Consider the following 20799-nt stretch of genomic DNA (forward strand, 5'->3'; position numbering starts at 1 on the left):
GGTAAATTCTCTCGTGAGTAAATAAAATAGGGGCGAGTATGCTAAACTGTCATTCACTTGGAGGACAATTGACTTCCCGACTCCCACCAATCTGCTAGTTATCCCCCTATCCTATAGAAAGAGGATAACGTTTAATCCTGTAACTAACATTACAAGCATTGTGCAGCTATTTGAGTTATATTATTTTGAGCAGCCTTCTACAGTTTATTGGATGACACTGCACTCTAGTGCCAAACAGTAGTACTGTCTTTAAAGGGTTTTAAATATTTTTCCATATTACATATTTCCGACGTGAGTAGCATATAGATACCATAGCTCCCAACTGAATCCCAAATAGCTTTTTTTCTGTAAATGTGTAGTTAGTAGTTTTCTAGAATGTCCCGCAAAAAACATTGATCTAAATAGGCGCTTAATGGGGTCCAACCTACTATCAGTTGGGAGAAGTACAATCTTATGTCTTATAAAATTATATAGTAAGTGTTAATTGCCGTATGCACTCAGGAGAAATGGACTCTAGAGGCAAATAGTAACTACATAGCTGGCAGTGACTACTCTTTTAGGCTTCCTTAACACACAAAAAAAAATTAATTATTAAATGACCTCTGAAAACGAAACCTACAGTAAGGCTGCTACCTACAGATACTATAATACTGCCCCTATATACAAGAATATAACTACTATAATACTGCTCCCTATATACAAGAATATAACTACTATAATACTGCTCCTATATACAAGAATATAACTACTATAATACTGCCTCCTATATACAACAATATAACTACTATAATACTGCCTCCTATATACAAGAATATAACTACTATAATACTGCTCCCTATATACAAGAATACTACTATAATACTGCTCCTATATACAGTACAAGAATATAACTACTATAATACTGCCCCTATATACATATACAAGAATATAACTACTATAATACTGCTCCTATATACAAGAATATAACTACGACAATGCAGCCGAGAGGTACAAGTATCAGCCATAGGTGTGAGGTGCAGCACTCTTTTTCTTCCCTGAACCGTATTTTGTTTCTCTCTTTTCTCCGTGTTTTGCACTCCTCCTGGTGAGACCCACATGACCGCAATTAGCAGGAGACACCTGAGTGCTCATGGTTTTAATCCCTCCTGTCTGTCCCATTCTATCTTTGATAGCTATGGTGAGTGCAATACCTTATCCAGACTTGTGCTGTTTGGGGGCAGCTTCCTCCGCCGGTGGTGCTGGCTGGGTTTTGGTGTGGCATTTTTGGGTCTGGTCCTGTGGCATGGGGGTTGCAGGGCCGTTCCATGGCCTCCCTTCCCTGACTGTGCACGCCTGCGGGGGTGGTGGTCGCTGACCGACACAGTGTGGACTTAGTGTAGGGACCCATGTGTATCAGATACCTGCACGCGGTACATGGGGCAGTGTGGCTTGATCAATTCACATACAGAATTCTGATGTTGTTAATGCAGCCGAGAGGTACAAGTATCAGCCATAGGTGTGAGGTGCAGCACTCTTTTTCTTCCCTGAACCATAACTACGACAATACTGCTCCTATATACAAGAATATAACTACTATAATACTGTCCCTATATACAAGAATATAACTACTATAATGCGGTTCAGGGAAGAAACAGAGTGCTGCACCTCACACCTATGGCTGATACTAGTGCCGCTTGGCTAAATAAAAAACACATCAGAATTTTGTGTATGAATTGATCAAGCCATACTGCCCCATGTACCTCGTGCCGGTATCTGATACACATGGGTCCCTACACTAAGTCCACACCGTGCCAGTCAGTGGCCACCAACCCCGCAGGCGTGCACAGCTAGGGAACGGGGGCCATGGGACGGCCCTGCGACCCCCATGCCACAGGACCAGACCCAAAAACACCACACCAGAACCCGGCCAGCACCGCCGGCGGAGAAGGTCGCCCCCAAGCAGCACAAGTCTGGATAAGATATTGCGCTCACCATAGCTGCAGCAAACAGAATGGGAAAAAACAGGAGGGATTAAAACCATGTGCACTCAGGTATCTCCTGCTAATTGCGGTCATGTGGGTCTCACCAGGAGGAGTGCAAAACACGGAGAAAAGAGAGAAACAAAATGCGGTTCAGGGAAGAAACAGAGTGCTGCACCTCACACCTATGGCTGATACTAGTGCCGCTTGGCTAAATAAAAAACACATCAGAATTTTGTGTATGAATTGATCAAGCCATACTGCCCCATGTACCTCGTGCCGGTATCTGATACACATGGGTCCCTACACTAAGTCCACACCGTGCCAGTCAGTGGCCACCAACCCCGCAGGCGTGCACAGCTAGGGAACGGGGGCCATGGGACGGCCCTGCGACCCCCATGCCACAGGACCAGACCCAAAAACACCACACCAGAACCCGGCCAGCACCGCCGGCGGAGAAGGTCGCCCCCAAGCAGCACAAGTCTGGATAAGATATTGCGCTCACCATAGCTGCAGCAAACAGAATGGGAAAAAACAGGAGGGATTAAAACCATGTGCACTCAGGTATCTCCTGCTAATTGCGGTCATGTGGGTCTCACCAGGAGGAGTGCAAAACACGGAGAAAAGAGAGAAACAAAATGCGGTTCAGGGAAGAAACAGAGTGCTGCACCTCACACCTATGGCTGATACTAGTGCCGCTTGGCTAAATAAAAAACACATCAGAATTTTGTGTATGAATTGATCAAGCCATACTGCCCCATGTACCTCGTGCCGGTATCTGATACACATGGGTCCCTACACTAAGTCCACACCGTGCCAGTCAGTGGCCACCAACCCCGCAGGCGTGCACAGCTTGGGAACGGGGGCCATGGGACGGCCCTGCGACCCCCATGCCACAGGACCAGACCCAAAAACACCACACCAGAACCCGGCCAGCACCGCCGGCGGAGAAGGTCGCCCCCAAGCAGCACAAGTCTGGATAAGATATTGCGCTCACCATAGCTGCAGCAAACAGAATGGGAAAAAACAGGAGGGATTAAAACCATGTGCACTCAGGTATCTCCTGCTAATTGCGGTCATGTGGGTCTCACCAGGAGGAGTGCAAAACACGGAGAAAAGAGAGAAACAAAATGCGGTTCAGGGAAGAAACAGAGTGCTGCACCTCACACCTATGGCTGATACTAGTGCCGCTTGGCTAAATAAAAAACACATCAGAATTTTGTGTATGAATTGATCAAGCCATACTGCCCCATGTACCTCGTGCCGGTATCTGATACACATGGGTCCCTACACTAAGTCCACACCGTGCCAGTCAGTGGCCACCAACCCCGCAGGCGTGCACAGCTAGGGAACGGGGGCCATGGGACGGCCCTGCGACCCCCATGCCACAGGACCAGACCCAAAAACACCACACCAGAACCCGGCCAGCACCGCCGGCGGAGAAGGTCGCCCCCAAGCAGCACAAGTCTGGATAAGATATTGCGCTCACCATAGCTGCAGCAAACAGAATGGGAAAAAAACAGGAGGGATTAAAACCATGTGCACTCAGGTATCTCCTGCTAATTGCGGTCATGTGGGTCTCACCAGGAGGAGTGCAAAACACGGAGAAAAGAGAGAAACAAAATGCGGTTCAGGGAAGAAACAGAGTGCTGCACCTCACACCTATGGCTGATACTAGTGCCGCTTGGCTAAATAAAAAACACATCAGAATTTTGTGTATGAATTGATCAAGCCATACTGCCCCATGTACCTCGTGCCGGTATCTGATACACATGGGTCCCTACACTAAGTCCACACCGTGCCAGTCAGTGGCCACCAACCCCGCAGGCGTGCACAGCTAGGGAACGGGGGCCATGGGACGGCCCTGCGACCCCCATGCCACAGGACCAGACCCAAAAACACCACACCAGAACCCGGCCAGCACCGCCGGCGGAGAAGGTCGCCCCCAAGCAGCACAAGTCTGGATAAGATATTGCGCTCACCATAGCTGCAGCAAACAGAATGGGAAAAAACAGGAGGGATTAAAACCATGTGCACTCAGGTATCTCCTGCTAATTGCGGTCATGTGGGTCTCACCAGGAGGAGTGCAAAACACGGAGAAAAGAGAGAAACAAAATGCGGTTCAGGGAAGAAACAGAGTGCTGCACCTCACACCTATGGCTGATACTAGTGCCGCTTGGCTAAATAAAAAACACATCAGAATTTTGTGTATGAATTGATCAAGCCATACTGCCCCATGTACCTCGTGCCGGTATCTGATACACATGGGTCCCTACACTAAGTCCACACCGTGCCAGTCAGTGGCCACCAACCCCGCAGGCGTGCACAGCTAGGGAACGGGGGCCATGGGACGGCCCTGCGACCCCCATGCCACAGGACCAGACCCAAAAACACCACACCAGAACCCGGCCAGCACCGCCGGCGGAGAAGGTCGCCCCCAAGCAGCACAAGTCTGGATAAGATATTGCGCTCACCATAGCTGCAGCAAACAGAATGGGAAAAAACAGGAGGGATTAAAACCATGTGCACTCAGGTATCTCCTGCTAATTGCGGTCATGTGGGTCTCACCAGGAGGAGTGCAAAACACGGAGAAAAGAGAGAAACAAAATGCGGTTCAGGGAAGAAACAGAGTGCTGCACCTCACACCTATGGCTGATACTAGTGCCGCTTGGCTAAATAAAAAACACATCAGAATTTTGTGTATGAATTGATCAAGCCATACTGCCCCATGTACCTCGTGCCGGTATCTGATACACATGGGTCCCTACACTAAGTCCACACCGTGCCAGTCAGTGGCCACCAACCCCGCAGGCGTGCACAGCTAGGGAACGGGGGCCATGGGACGGCCCTGCGACCCCCATGCCACAGGACCAGACCCAAAAACACCACACCAGAACCCGGCCAGCACCGCCGGCGGAGAAGGTCGCCCCCAAGCAGCACAAGTCTGGATAAGATATTGCGCTCACCATAGCTGCAGCAAACAGAATGGGAAAAAACAGGAGGGATTAAAACCATGTGCACTCAGGTATCTCCTGCTAATTGCGGTCATGTGGGTCTCACCAGGAGGAGTGCAAAACACGGAGAAAAGAGAGAAACAAAATGCGGTTCAGGGAAGAAACAGAGTGCTGCACCTCACACCTATGGCTGATACTAGTGCCGCTTGGCTAAATAAAAAACACATCAGAATTTTGTGTATGAATTGATCAAGCCATACTGCCCCATGTACCTCGTGCCGGTATCTGATACACATGGGTCCCTACACTAAGTCCACACCGTGCCAGTCAGTGGCCACCAACCCCGCAGGCGTGCACAGCTAGGGAACGGGGGCCATGGGACGGCCCTGCGACCCCCATGCCACAGGACCAGACCCAAAAACACCACACCAGAACCCGGCCAGCACCGCCGGCGGAGAAGGTCGCCCCCAAGCAGCACAAGTCTGGATAAGATATTGCGCTCACCATAGCTGCAGCAAACAGAATGGGAAAAAACAGGAGGGATTAAAACCATGTGCACTCAGGTATCTCCTGCTAATTGCGGTCATGTGGGTCTCACCAGGAGGAGTGCAAAACACGGAGAAAAGAGAGAAACAAAATGCGGTTCAGGGAAGAAACAGAGTGCTGCACCTCACACCTATGGCTGATACTAGTGCCGCTTGGCTAAATAAAAAACACATCAGAATTTTGTGTATGAATTGATCAAGCCATACTGCCCCATGTACCTCGTGCCGGTATCTGATACACATGGGTCCCTACACTAAGTCCACACCGTGCCAGTCAGTGGCCACCAACCCCGCAGGCGTGCACAGCTAGGGAACGGGGGCCATGGGACGGCCCTGCGACCCCCATGCCACAGGACCAGACCCAAAAACACCACACCAGAACCCGGCCAGCACCGCCGGCGGAGAAGGTCGCCCCCAAGCAGCACAAGTCTGGATAAGATATTGCGCTCACCATAGCTGCAGCAAACAGAATGGGAAAAAACAGGAGGGATTAAAACCATGTGCACTCAGGTATCTCCTGCTAATTGCGGTCATGTGGGTCTCACCAGGAGGAGTGCAATACACGGAGAAAAGAGAGAAACAAAATGCGGTTCAGGGAAGAAACAGAGTGCTGCACCTCACACCTATGGCTGATACTAGTGCCGCTTGGCTAAATAAAAAACACATCAGAATTTTGTGTATGAATTGATCAAGCCATACTGCCCCATGTACCTCGTGCCGGTATCTGATACACATGGGTCCCTACACTAAGTCCACACCGTGCCAGTCAGTGGCCACCAACCCCGCAGGCGTGCACAGCTAGGGAACGGGGGCCATGGGACGGCCCTGCGACCCCCATGCCACAGGACCAGACCCAAAAACACCACACCAGAACCCGGCCAGCACCGCCGGCGGAGAAGGTCGCCCCCAAGCAGCACAAGTCTGGATAAGATATTGCGCTCACCATAGCTGCAGCAAACAGAATGGGAAAAAACCCCGCTTTGCGGGGTTGGCGGTCGCTGACCGACACGGTGTGGAGTTAGCGTAGGGACCCGTGTGGACCAGAGGACCTGCGCGGTGGTACACGGGGCAATATGGCTTGATCAATTCATATACAGACACTCTGGTGTTGATTTTTAATATAGGCCTAGCGGCAATAGTGTCAGCCATAGATGGGATGTGCAGCCGTTCCACTCTCTCCAGTTCGTGTTTCACAATTCTCCCTCTCTGAACAGCTAGCACTCCTTTATAAGACCCACATGACCAAAATTAGCAGGATATGTCTGTGCTCACATGTCTGGACCCTATGTCTTCCCCATTCTGTGAGAGCAGCAATGGTAAGTGTAATACCATATCCATACTTGTGTCGTTTGGGGGCAGCCTTCCCCGCCGGTGGTGCTGGCTGGGTTTTGGTGGGGCTTTTTGGGTCTGGTCCTGTGACATTGGGGTTGCAGGGCCGTTCCATGGCCTCCCTTCCCTGCATGTGCACGCTTTGCGGGGTTGGCGGTCGCTGACCGACACGGTGTGGAGTTAGCGTAGGGACCCGTGTGGACCAGAGGACCTGCGCGGTGGTACACGGGGCAATATGGCTTGATCAATTCATATACAGACACTCTGGTGTTGATTTTTAATATAGGCCTAGCGGCAATAGTGTCAGCCATAGATGGGATGTGCAGCCGTTCCACTCTCTCCAGTTCGTGTTTCACAATTCTCCCTCTCTGAACAGCTAGCACTCCTTTATAAGACCCACATGACCAAAATTAGCAGGATATGTCTGTGCTCACATGTCTGGACCCTATGTCTTCCCCATTCTGTGAGAGCAGCAATGGTAAGTGTAATACCATATCCATACTTGTGTCGTTTGGGGGCAGCCTTCCCCGCCGGTGGTGCTGGCTGGGTTTTGGTGGGGCTTTTTGGGTCTGGTCCTGTGACATTGGGGTTGCAGGGCCGTTCCATGGCCTCCCTTCCCTGCATGTGCACGCTTTGCGGGGTTGGCGGTCGCTGACCGACACGGTGTGGAGTTAGCGTAGGGACCCGTGTGGACCAGAGGACCTGCGCGGTGGTACACGGGGCAATATGGCTTGATCAATTCATATACAGACACTCTGGTGTTGATTTTTAATATAGGCCTAGCGGCAATAGTGTCAGCCATAGATGGGATGTGCAGCCGTTCCACTCTCTCCAGTTCGTATAACTACTATAATACTGCTCCTATGTACAAGAATATAACTACTATAAGGCTATGTTAGCACAACGTATATTCTCGTAAAATCCGTGATCATTACGTAATTATACGTTGTATTGCTGTTTATAGGATCCCGGCCGGAGCGTATACACATAGTATACGCTCTGGCCGGGATGCCTAGCTTTGCCGCAAACAACTGACGTCAATTTTTTGCGGCTGCTATTCAGTGAATAGCGGCCGTAGAAAACAGTCAGTGCACACTGTGGAGCAAGCGGCTCCGGCTGCCCGCTCCATAGTGTGCTGTTGGGAGTTCTGATGTGGGCAAGCACTGATGTGCCCGCATCAGAACTCTGCGTCTCGAAAAATCAGCCAGCCAGTACTGCAGTACTGATCTTTTCAGAGACCGGCCGTTCCGTGACCGGGTCTCTTACGTAATGTGAACATAGCCTAATACTGCTCCTATATACAAAAATATATCTACTATAATACTGCCTCCTATATACAAGAATAGAACTATTATAATACTGCTCCCTATATACAAGAATAGAACTATTATAATACTGCTCCTATATACAAGAATAGAACTATTGTACAACTGGTACATAATGACAAGGATATAAACTTGGACGAGTAAAAGAATCTTCACACCTGACAGGAAAGGAATGCAGTTTGGGCAGACAGACATGTACCTAGTTTATCCTGAATTACAAGAATAGAGACGTATGCAAATAAATTATGATGACACTTGTCATAATATTAGGTATCACCTGACTAAAAATAAGGGTGTAACTTAAAAGTTGGGAGTGTATCGACTATAATACTGCCCCCTGAGGACAAAAATATAACTACTATAATACTGCCTCCTATATACAAGAATATAACTACTATAATACTGCTCCTATATACAGGAATATAACTACTATAATACTGCTCCTATATACAAGAATATAACTACTATAATACTGCTTCCTATATACAAGAATATAACTACTATAATACTGCTCCTATATACAAGAATATAACTACTATAATACTGCTTCCTATATACAAGAATATAACTACTATAATACTGCCCCCTACATACAAGAATATAGCTACTATAATACTGATCCCTATATACAAGAATATAACTACTATAATACTGCTCCTATATACAGGAATATAACTGCTATAATACTGCCCCTATATACAAGAATATAACTACTATAATACTGCTTCTATATGCAAGAATATAACTACTATAATACTACTCCTATATACAAGAATATAACTACTATAATACTGCTCCTATATACAAGAATATAACTACTATAATACGCGACATGGAGAGAGAGGAGCGGCTGCACATCCCATCTATGGCTGATACTAGTGCTGCTAAGCTTACTTTAAAAACCAACGTCAGGATGTTGGCATATAATTTGATCAAACCATACCGCCCCGTGTACCACGTGCAGGTCTCCTGGTTCACACGGGTCCCTACTCTAACTCTACACTGTGTCGGTCAGTGGCCGCCAACCCCGCAAAGCGTGCACATGCAGGGAAGGGAGGCCATGGAACGGCTCTGTAACCCCAATGTCACAGGACCAAACCCAAAATGCCCCACCAATACCCAGCCAGCATCACCGGCGGAGAAGGCTGTCCCCAAACAACACATGTATGAATATGGTATTCTGTTTGCTGCAGTGGTGGTGAGTGCAATACCATATACTTCTTTTGTTTGGGGGCAGCCTTCTCCGCCAGTGGTGCTGGCTGGGTATTGGTGGGGCATTTTGGGTTTGGTCCTGTGACATTGGGGTTGCAGAGCCATTCCATGGCCTCCCTTCCCTGCATGTGCACGCTTTGCGGGGTTGGCGGCCACCGACCAACACAGTGTGGAGTTAGCGTAGGGACCCGTGTGAACCAGAACACCTACACGGGCGATATGGTTTGATCAGATTATATGCCAACATCCTGACGTTGGTTTTTAAAATAAGCTTAGCAGCACTAGTATCAGCCATAGGTGTGATGTGCAGCTGCTCCTCTATCTCCATGTCATAACTACTATAATACTGCTCCTATATACAAGAATATAACTACTATAATACTGCCCCTATATACAAGAATATACCTACTATAATACTGCCCCCTATATACAAGAATATAACTACTATAATACTGCTCCTATATACAAGAATATAACTACTATAATACTGCCCCTATATACAAGAATATAACTACTATAATACTGCTCCCTATATACAAGAATATAACTCCTATAATACTGCTCCTATATACAAGAATATAACTACTATAATACTGCTCCTGTATACAGGAATATAACTACTATAATACTGCTCCTATATACAAGAATATAACTACTATAATACTGCTCCTATGTACAAGAATATAACTACTATAATACTGCTTCCTATATACAAGGATATAACTGCTATAATACTGATCCCTATGTACAAGAATATAACTATAGTATAAAGCAGATGCAGGGCACCGGCACTACCTGTCTAATGCTTGCTGCGTCTTGGGAGGCTCACATAGCGAGTGATCTCTGAGAACTGTAAAGCGGCCACACGGGGTGCTGAACATACAATAAAGCCAGTAGTGATACCAACATGTGAGTAGAGAAATAATATGCGGCACTCAACGTGTATCGTTGCAGGTTCAGTCTTTATTTGTCGTTCAGACAAAAAACACTGGGGAGGGGATGGTGTAGGGTGCAGGACGCGTCTCCTGTGTTACAGGGCTCCGCCCCTTCTTCCGGCTGTGAAGACTCCTGTGAATTATACTTCACAGGTCTCCAGCTCACCAATAGACAAAACTAGAGTCGATGAATGGAACTCCCATTAGAGGTTTCAGAAGACATGGTGGCTGTGGCTTTAATTTTGAGAAACCCCGGCCATTGAAACCCGGCACTCCACCTGACACCCTAACACTCAACCCACCCCCACCCCCGGGTGTCTTCCTGAATCGTTCTGATTTGTTATTCTTCCTCTCCTGATTCTTCTCTATTTGGAAGAAATTTCTCAATCCATATGTTAATGCAGACGTAACCTATAGCTGAATGTATGCCTAGCATTACACATGTACTCGTGATGCAACAACCGTGAACGGATGTCCTTGCATCTGCAATATGCTGTGTTATATTGCAGTGGTGAATGGATTGCACAGAAAGAAGGCACAGCGATGGGCACACCAGCCGCCCCTACATACGCAAAGTTTTCTTGGCAATCTTTAAAGAAGGATATACTGTATGCACAGTATTAGATACATCCATCTTTTTCTTAGATTCACTGACAACAGTCCTTGTAGGGTGAGTGCCGATAACCTTTTCAGTGAGTCATGGCCCACATGCAGGATGTGTGCTTTACCATCCTATTATGAGATTACACATTATGAGTTCCTTGCTCTATTGGCATGGGCGTACCCCTAATATGTTTAGGTCCTGAGTGTCACTCAGGCCTGATGGGAATTGTAGTTTTGCAACAGCTGGAGGGCCTGAGATTGACACCCCTGGTTTAGATTATCCAGCGGTAGGCCACAATAACAGACTTCACTTTCTGGACTAGGGTTTATTGTAGAGGAGGTCACAGGAATTGAGAAAGGTTTGACCAAAAGAAGAGACAAATGACACAAAACTATACAAACAGTATGGCAGTGCATTATTCTGTGATCAATAGGATCGATTATTGCAGCCTGGAGGGCCCACACATTTGAAGGAGAAATCTTTTTCTTTTAAATCAACTGGTTTCAGAAAGTTTTATATAGATTTGTAATTTACTTCTGCTTAAAAATCTAAAGTCTTCCAATACTTATTAGCTGCTGTATGTCCTGCAGGAAATTGTTTATTCTTTCCAGTGTGACACAGCGCTCTCTGCTGCCACCTCTGTCCATGTCAGGAACTGTCCAGAGCAGCAGCTAATCCCCATTGAAAACCTCTTCTGCTCTGGACAGTTCCTGACATGGACAGAGGTGGCAGCAGAGAGCGCTGTGTCAGACTGGAAAGAATACACCACTTCCTGCAGGACATACAGCAGCTGATAAGAATGGGAAGAGTTGAGACTTTAAATAGAAGTAAATTACAAATCTATATAACTTTCTAAAACCTGTTGATTTAAAAGAAAAATATTTTTGACGGAGTTCCCCTTTTAGACAAGGGGCTTAACAATATACACACATGGGGTTTTGAGTAAACAGCCTTATTGTTGGGCTGAGTGCTTCCTGCTTGGCCAATCTAGAAGTACCCCTTGTCTTGAGATCTAGGTCTGCATAGCAGACCCCCATCCATTTTGTTACTGCACAAAGTTGAACCCAATGTCCATAAACAGCCTGGCAGGCCACTGAACAATCTCCAATGGAAATCCTTTGGTAGTAGTTGCTGGTTGTCTGCAATTTCTCTTCATAGTTTCATGAATAAGCCAAATGATCGTTGGGTCCGCAAGCCTTTTTTTTTTAACTTATTATTTATTATTACATTATTATAAATAAGTAACTAGAATGGGTCTAGGTTGTCCTTTGTATATAAAAGTCTTCTAATAGTGTAACCTAGAAGAGAGAGAACAGAATAGAGTTATTCCTTCCCTGATGCCAATATGCATGTGTAAATCAATATTATACATATGGCCACTAGGTGTCTCCCTTCACTATGCATGTGTAAATCAATATTATACATATGGCCACTAGGTGTCTCCCTTCACTATGCATGTGTAAATGAATATTATACATATGGCCACTAGGTGTCTCCCTTCACTATGCATGTGTAAATCAATATTATACATATGGCCACTAGGTGTCTCCCTTCACTATGCATGTGCACAGCTGCTGTGTGTCCACATTCAGTAGCAGAGAATCCTGGGGGAGCTTGCATTGTACTGTCAGCTCTCCTGTCACATTGCACCAAATCCTCTGTAACCACAAAGATTGGTCTCCTTTTTTGAACAGAGAGACAAAATATTGTCATGGAAGGAGCATATAGCACAGTTTGCCGTGTGTATAACACTGATTTAAACATAGAAAATAATAATAAGGTGAATATATTGCCGAACTACTAACGATCACAACCACTGCTGATTTAAAAAAAATAATAATAATGTGACAGGTACGCTTTAATGTTAGACTGGCCGGGTCCAACTCTCAGCAACCTTTCCCATCCTGTTATTTAAAGGGGTTATCCAGCGCTATAAAAACATGGCCACTTTCCCCCTACTCTTGTCTCCAGATTGGGTGGGGTTTCAAACTTCCATTGAAGTAAATGAAGCTTAATTGCAAACCACACCTGAACTGGAGACAAGAAAGGGGGAAAAGTGGCCATGTTTTTGTAGCGCTGGATAACCCCTTTAAGGGGGCTGTGGTGTGAGCACTACAGCCTCTTCCTGTTTACCAGAGCTCTTCCTAATGATACTATTAGTCGTGACCGTGTAATGTGGTCAGGTTCACTTGAAATCTAAATCTTATATTGCCTAGAACTAGCAGGCAAATTTGGCACTGCTTATTTCCAGGGAGACAGAGAATACCAAAAGACTATGGGGAACAGCCAGGCATCAGCTACACACTGTATACATATATCTAGCTAGCCTTAAGGTGTGTTTACACGTAACTATTATCGTGCGAATTTGTGCGATAACTATCGAATTTGAACGATAATCGTACGTGTAAACGCAGCGAACGATCAAACTATGAACGAGAAATTGTTCATTTTGATCTTTCAACATGTTATCAAATCGTCGTTCATAAAAAAAATAAAAAAAAAATTGTTCTGTGTAAACAGTCGTTCGCCGATTTAACCAATGTGTGAGATAGGCTTAAGTGATCACAAAACGAATTTTCTGTACGATATATCGTACCGTATAAACGCTGATCGTTATGAAAAAAAAATCGTTTCTCCAACATCGTTAATTGTACGATCGGGCCACTTATCATTTCGTGTAAACGCACCATTAGAGCCCCTTATCCCTGTCTGCATGTGGTCTGTAATGGGATACTCACATTCACTGCTATTGATAAATATTGAAGTCGCCCACCGTGGCATAGGCCGGATCATCTGCAGAGAAGAGGAAAAACAGGTAACGTTAAAGGGAATCTGTCAGCACCCAGAGCGGACCAGAAGTGCTGACAGTGCAGTGTAGGTGGCTGGCCCCTAGTGTGCATGGTACCTGTAGTAAATGTGTCCGTGCAGTAGATTTTGTACAGTCTTGCCAAACTCACTGTAATCAAGTAGGAGTAGTGGCTTGGCATTTGTGCTGCACTTCGGCACACCTCACAACTACTTCCTCCCCCCTCTTTTTATTGCAATGGTTGGCCTCGTGCGCCAGGCTGGTGCCATCTTGCGCTGTGCGCCCCAATTTTCCAGATCTTGACTGCGGCGCTCACCTCTTTAGGCCGCGCACTCCTCAAAATGGCGACGACGCATGTGCCATAGGCCGGAGGAGCAGCACACGCACGTTGAGTGTCCCAACTAAGAGGAATTGCTTCAGGCCCTCAGTGTGCACGTGCCGCTTCTTCGGCCTATGAGGCATGTGGCGAAGGCACAATCTGGCATGTCGGCGTGCACGGCTCTTGCCAGCTACGCTGTATGTGCGCACCAAGATGACGCCAGCATGGAGCAGGAGGTCGGCCAGCAGTAAATATGCGGTAAGAAGGTAGAGGAGGAAGTAGTGGTGATGTGTGTCAAAGTGTGATGCAAACATCAAGCCTTTACTCCTCTGGGACCTGTAAGTAATCCATATAGAATCACCAAGAAGTCCAGACGAAAAACTGATATGTGCAGTAGTAAATGGCCAGAGTTCCCCATAGTGGAGCCCCTTTTCATTGTGTCCTTGTGTATACAGTGTCTCTTTATGTTGTATCATTGCTCTGTTACGGCATATCAGTACATTCCATTATTTCATTAAGATAAGCCATATACTAGAAGAATAGGGATACTGTGACAAACAGCACAATGCAAATGTATGACCTTCACCGCTCTCACCTGGCATTGAGCTCGCTGGGTGCAGAGGACCCCGCCTGGAAGATACCAAACACACAGTCAGAGCGGCAGCAACATATAGTTGTCTCACACATTACAGCACTATTCAGTACGTTTAGCTAGAGGGATATTTTTTTTAGTTATTGAGGTATTACCCTCTTACAGTACAGGATAGTGACACGCTGATACTTGGGGTACAGGATAATTGACACGTTGACACTTGGGGTACAGGATAATGACACACTGGCACTTGGGGTATAGAATAATGACACACTGACACATGGGGTACAGGACACTGACACTTGGAGTACAGGATAATGACATTTGGGGTACAGGATAATGACATTTGGGATACAGGATAATGACACTTGGGGTACAGGATAATTGACACGTTGACACTTGGGGTACAGGACACTGACACATGGGGTACAGGACAATGACACTTAGGGAACAGGATAGTGACACACTGGCACTTGGGGTACAGGACAATGACACTTAGGGAACAGGATAGTGACACACTGACACTTGGGGTACAGGACAATGATATTTGGGGTACCGGATAATGACACAGACATTTGGGGTACAGGATAATGACACAATGACACTTGGGGTACAGAATGACACTCGGGGTACAGGATAATGACACTTGGGGTACAGGATAATGACACTGATACTTGGAGTACAGGGCAATGACACGCTGACACTTGAGTTATGGGACTGTAATACTTGCTCACCTGGAGTATAAGGCAATCACTCAGACATAGGATACTGGATAATACACTGGCACGTGAGATACAGAATATTATACTTTATTGCACAGAAAGATACAGTCATACAGCATACAGCTCTGGTCTCACCTTATTACAGGAGTTGCATTCCTCTGGTTATTATAAAAGTTTTCATAAGGTATGGGAGCTGAAAAATAGAGAATATAGACATTGTGCTGATAAACTGACATACAACAAATCATGCAAAGTGCTGCAGAATCAGTTGGCGCTATACAAATAAAAGTTATTATTATTCTTTATTATTATTATCCACTATTGTATGATTAACTAAAAATAACCTAAAATAGTGAGCAACAAGTGAACATCATCTGCTACCGCTTTATGTTATCATGGCATTAAAAAAACAAACAAAAAAAAAACGCTTTGTAAGTGGCACAAGGACAATGTGCCATTATATGTCTCTCTTCACTGACTGCAAGCAGAGATGTTTAAAGCTGAAGAAACAAAGGATGATACGTTGTGACTTCTAGAATAGATTTTCACCTATGCTGGGTCTGGCCTACACTCCATTACACTCTCCAGCCTTGCCCCATTTCAGGACATGTTAGGCTACATTCACATGTTCCGTTTTCTGCACAGAACATGAACGTGGAATGCCTGTAACGGACTTTTCCCCCAGCCCGGGCAGCATCTGTAATAAGATGGGAACTGTACAGATTTGCGCCGGGCTGTAATGAAGCAGCAGGGCGGCTCTGTCATTACAGCGCGCCGCATATCTGTACAGGGGAGAAGTCCGTTACAGGCATTCCACGTCCATGTTCCGTGCGGAACACAGAACATGTGAATGCAGCCTTAGGGTTTTAGTCATCATTAGTTACCCTATAGTGGATCTTGTAATGTTTGTTCCTGTTTGTTACCCCCTATCACTTGTATAGCACTCTGGGGCGCTTTATAAATCAATAATAATAATCAAGGTGATGGAAGTGTATACAACTAATTGCCTACATCCCACAGTAGTGCGCCTTTGGAACCAGAAGTCAGACGTACCAGCCAGGTGAGCTTGTTCCCTCTGTCTTTCCCCCACGCTACCTACTTTACTTTAACTCTTTGGTGGACCTAAAAAAAAAAACTAAAGAATGCAAGACCAAAATATATAGATGTTAATTTTATTGATATATCATAGAAATTAGATTAAAAAAAAAATTTTTAAATTTTTAAATTTTTTTTTTGTACATCAAAGGAGCTGGAGCTATACAAATCCCCAACAAAACGGTGGACATCAGGTTCCATATACGGAGTTTACACATAATATCACATAATAAATAGCAATAAATAGAAACCTATATATTATATATACATATACTGGGCACTGGGTAAGTATTGCACATAAAGAATAAAATTCAAAGTGAGTATACAGACAGAAACACCATCAGATAGAAATTAGATGTTACCCATACATGTCCTTAGTTTAGGAGTCCACCACACCATACACCCGACGAACGTTTCGCGTGTTGCTTTATCAAGGGTGATCATCATAAAGCAATCATGATAAAGCAACACGCGAAACGTTCGTCGGGTGTATGGTGTGGTGGACTCCTAAACTAAGGACATGTATGGGTAACATCTAATTTCTATCTGATGGTGTTTCTGTCTGTATACTCACTTTGAATTTTATTCTTTATGTGCAATACTTACCCAGTGCCCAGTATATGTATATATAATATATAGGTTTCTATTTATTGCTATTTATTATGTGATATTATGTGTAAACTCCGTATATGGAACCTGATGTCCACCGTTTTGTTGGGGATTTGTATAGCTCCAGCTCCTTTGATGTACAAAAAATTAAAAAAAAAAAAAAAAAAAAAAAATTTTAATCTAATTTCTATGATATATCAATAAAATTAACATCTATATATTTTGGTCTTGCATTCTTTAGTTTTTTTTTGGTTTCAGTAAATTGAGTGCGCATAGACCGCACTATTTGAGCCTTAAGTTGTGTTCTTTGGTGGACCTGCTTGAGCTCTTCTGGAATATTGGGCAACCTTTCAATGTTGTGACACCACAGAGCCGGCCTACCTACAGGTTCCCTGTTCTGCAAGTGGTGCTCCCTGTCCTGTCTATCAGCATACTACAATTTCAATAACAGGATTGTAATGCTTTACTTCACCTCTGGGAGTGCTGCAGGAAAACTGCCCATTTATTGCTTGGTTTCCCCCCAACATCATGTGTCAAGGGGGGTTGGTGCATTCCCATAAATCTTTAGAAATTGGTGCATTCAGCTGACCATGACCTAATGTGTATGGGTAACCTAGGAGCACTGTAAAGACTTACCTGGAGGTTTATCTCCTATTTTGTGGATTTCTGTAAAGTGCTCTATATCTTTCTCAATGTTACAGCCTTCCAGTGCTCTCCGCACTTCCTCACACATCTAGAATGGGAAAAGGCCACATGTCAGGAGGAAAAGCAGAATTCACCTATTACTGCAATCACTTCTCTTAGTTTCTCTTCTCTCATCTTCAGAGAAGATGCCTTACCCCATCGGTGGTGACACACTGCTGAGACAGCTGGTTGACGTGCGTCCACACTGCGTTCCTGTAATAGTTTATTCTGTCCCATTCCTGGTTCTCAAAGAACTACAAGCCAAGGAGGAAACATAGAGTAAGTATCACAACCATCAATACTGAGTATGTAAGGCACTGTTCACACTGACGTCATGGCTTCCATTACGATGGCAACCATGATGGCCAAATGACAGACCCTATCAATTCTTCTTGCACAAATTGTCCCTATAAGACATGTATAGGGCTGGGCTTTCATGTGGTCATTTAGTTGCAGGAAAAACCATGGTTCTTGGAACTATTGGTGTTTTCCCACAGGGGAAGAAAGTTGTGTGACAATCGCAAGAATGTGACATGGTTGGAATTCCTGTCATTTTGCATGTGACTCTTTCCCTAATTGAGAAACCCTGAGGTTGTGTAACAGCCCCCTCTAGGCCTCGGCCTAAGTTCTTGTTCAGCACAGAAATTGCCAGAAAAACACTGCTGTAAATATACATCATCATCTATGGTATGCATTAGAGGGAAATGGGCCTAAAGGCAATATTGGTGGCGCTAGCTGGTGTCTGACCAGCAAAGGGTCTGGCATGCCGAAATCTCTTTATAGATGAGAAGAGTTGTGAAGTGTATGGTGGCATCAGGAGTTCTATGGAAGAGGCAGGAGGTGTATGGGGGCGTCAGGAGGTCTATGGAAGAAGTGGGAAATGTATGGGGGCATCAGGAGGTCTATGGGAGAGGTGGGAGGTGTATGGGGGCGTCAGGAGGTCTACGGGAGAGGCAGGAGATGTATGAGGGGCATCAGGAGGTCTATGGGAGAGGCAGGAGATGTATGAGGGGCATCAGGAGGTCTATGGGAGAGACAGGAGATGTATGAGGGGCATCAGGAGGTCTACGGGAGAGGCGGGAGGTGTATGAGGGGCATCAGGAGGTCTATGGGAGAGGCGGGATATGTATAGGGGACAGCAAGAGGGTCTATTGGAGAGGGAGGAGATGTACGAGGGCATCAGATGGTCTGAGGGAGAGGCAGGATATATACGGGGGGCATCAGATGGTCTATGGGAGAGGCAGGAAATGTATGGAGGCTCAGGAGGTCTATGGGAGAGGCAGGAGATGTATGGGAAGGCAGCAAGAGATCTATTGGAGAGGGAGGAGTTGTAAGGGGGGGCCGCATAAGAAGGTCTGGGAGTGACAGGAGATGTATAGGGGGGCAGCAAGAGGGTCTATTGGAGAGGGAAGAGATGTATGGGAGCATCAGATGGAGAGGGAAGAGATGTATGGGAGCATCAGATGGTCTGAGGGAGAGGCAGGAGATGTATGGAGGCTCTGGAGGTCTATGGGCGAGGCAGGAGATGTATGGAGGCTCTGGAGGTCTATGGGCGAGGCAGGAGATGTATGGAGGCTCAGGAGGTCTATGGGAGAGGCAGGAGATGTATGGAGGCTCAGGAGGTCTATGGGCGAGGCAGGAGATTATGGAGGCTCTGGAGGTCTATGGGAGAGGCAGATGTATGGAGGCTCTGGAGGTCTATGGGAGAGGCAGGAGATGTATGGAGGCTCTGGAGGTCTATGGGAGAGGCAGGAGATGTATGGAGGCTCAGGAGGTCTATGGGAGAGGCAGGAGATGTATGGAGGCTCAGGAGGTCTATGGGAGAGGCAGGAGATTATGGAGGCTCTGGAGGTCTATGGGAGAGGCAGATGTATGGAGGCTCTGGAGGTCTATGGGAGAGGCAGGAGATGTATGGAGGCTCAGGAGGTCTATGGGAGAGGCAGGAGATGTATGGAGGCTCTGGAGGTCTATGGGAGAGGCAGGAGATGTATGGAGGCTCTGGAGGTCTATGGGCGAGGCAGGAGATGTATGGAGGCTCTGGAGGTCTATGGGAGAGGCAGGAGATGTATGGAGGCTCAGGAGGTCTATGGGAGAGGCAGGAGATTATGGAGGCTCTGGAGGTCTATGGGAGAGGCAGATGTATGGAGGCTCTGGAGGTCTATGGGAGAGGCAGGAGATGTATGGAGGCTCAGGAGGTCTATGGGAGAGGCAGGAGATGTATGGAGGCTCTGGAGGTCTATGGGAGAGGCAGGAGATGTATGGAGGCTCTGGAGGTCTATGGGCGAGGCAGGAGATGTATGGAGGCTCTGGAGGTCTATGGGAGAGGCAGGAGATGTATGGAGGCTCAGGAGGTCTATGGGAGAGGCAGGAGATGTATGGAGGCTCAGGAGGTCTATGGGCGAGGCAGGAGATTATGGAGGCTCTGGAGGTCTATGGGAGAGGCAGATGTATGGAGGCTCTGGAGGTCTATGGGAGAGGCAGGAGATGTATGGAGGCTCTGGAGGTCTATGGGAGAGGCAGGAGATGTATGGAGGCTCAGGAGGTCTATGGGAGAGGCAGGAGATGTATGGAGGCTCAGGAGGTCTATGGGAGAGGCAGGAGATTATGGAGGCTCTGGAGGTCTATGGGAGAGGCAGATGTATGGAGGCTCTGGAGGTCTATGGGAGAGGCAGGAGATGTATGGAGGCTCAGGAGGTCTATGGGAGAGGCAGGAGATGTATGGAGGCTCTGGAGGTCTATGGGAGAGGCAGGAGATGTATGGAGGCTCTGGAGGTCTATGGGCGAGGCAGGAGATGTATGGAGGCTCAGGAGGTCTATGGGCGAGGCAGGAGATGTATGGAGGCTCTGGAGGTCTATGGGCGAGGCAGGAGATGTATGGAGGCTCTGGAGGTCTATGGGAGAGGCAGGAGATGTATGGAGGCTCTGGAGGTCTATGGGCGAGGCAGGAGATGTATGGAGGCTCTGGAGGTCTATGGGTGAGGCAGGAGATGTATGGAGGTCTATGGGAGAGGCAGGAGATGTATGGAGGCTCTGGAGGTCTATGGGCGAGGCAGGAGATGTATGGAGGTCTATGGGAGAGGCAGGAGATGTATGGAGGCTCAGGAGGTCTA

The 20799-nt window shown here is 46.6% G+C and overlaps 1 protein-coding gene across 3 annotated transcripts in view; it reads right to left on the bottom strand.

Moving 5' to 3' along the window:
• Positions 1 to 11653: 11653 nt before the first annotated feature.
• Positions 11654 to 20799, bottom strand: part of PSTPIP2 (proline-serine-threonine phosphatase interacting protein 2) — a 48315-nt gene continuing 39169 nt past the window's right edge. For 2 of the 3 annotated variants that reach the window (XM_069963232.1, XM_069963234.1), the window contains exons 10-15: positions 17845 to 17943; positions 17642 to 17738; positions 15437 to 15494; positions 14583 to 14617; positions 13601 to 13655; positions 11655 to 12160 (exon numbers count right to left, since the gene is read on the bottom strand). In XM_069963232.1, coding sequence (XP_069819333.1) covers positions 13609 to 13655; positions 14583 to 14617; positions 15437 to 15494; positions 17642 to 17738; positions 17845 to 17943 — 336 coding nt within the window. In that variant the 3' untranslated portion in view covers positions 11655 to 12160; positions 13601 to 13608. Of the gene's footprint in view, positions 12161 to 13600; positions 13656 to 14582; positions 14618 to 15436; positions 15495 to 17641; positions 17739 to 17844; positions 17944 to 20799 lie in introns of all 3 variants that reach the window. The other variant, XM_069963233.1, reaches the window with a different exon arrangement.

This window comes from Dendropsophus ebraccatus, chromosome 3 (genome assembly GCF_027789765.1).
Source record: "Dendropsophus ebraccatus isolate aDenEbr1 chromosome 3, aDenEbr1.pat, whole genome shotgun sequence".
Lineage (NCBI taxonomy): Eukaryota > Metazoa > Chordata > Amphibia > Anura > Hylidae > Dendropsophus > Dendropsophus ebraccatus.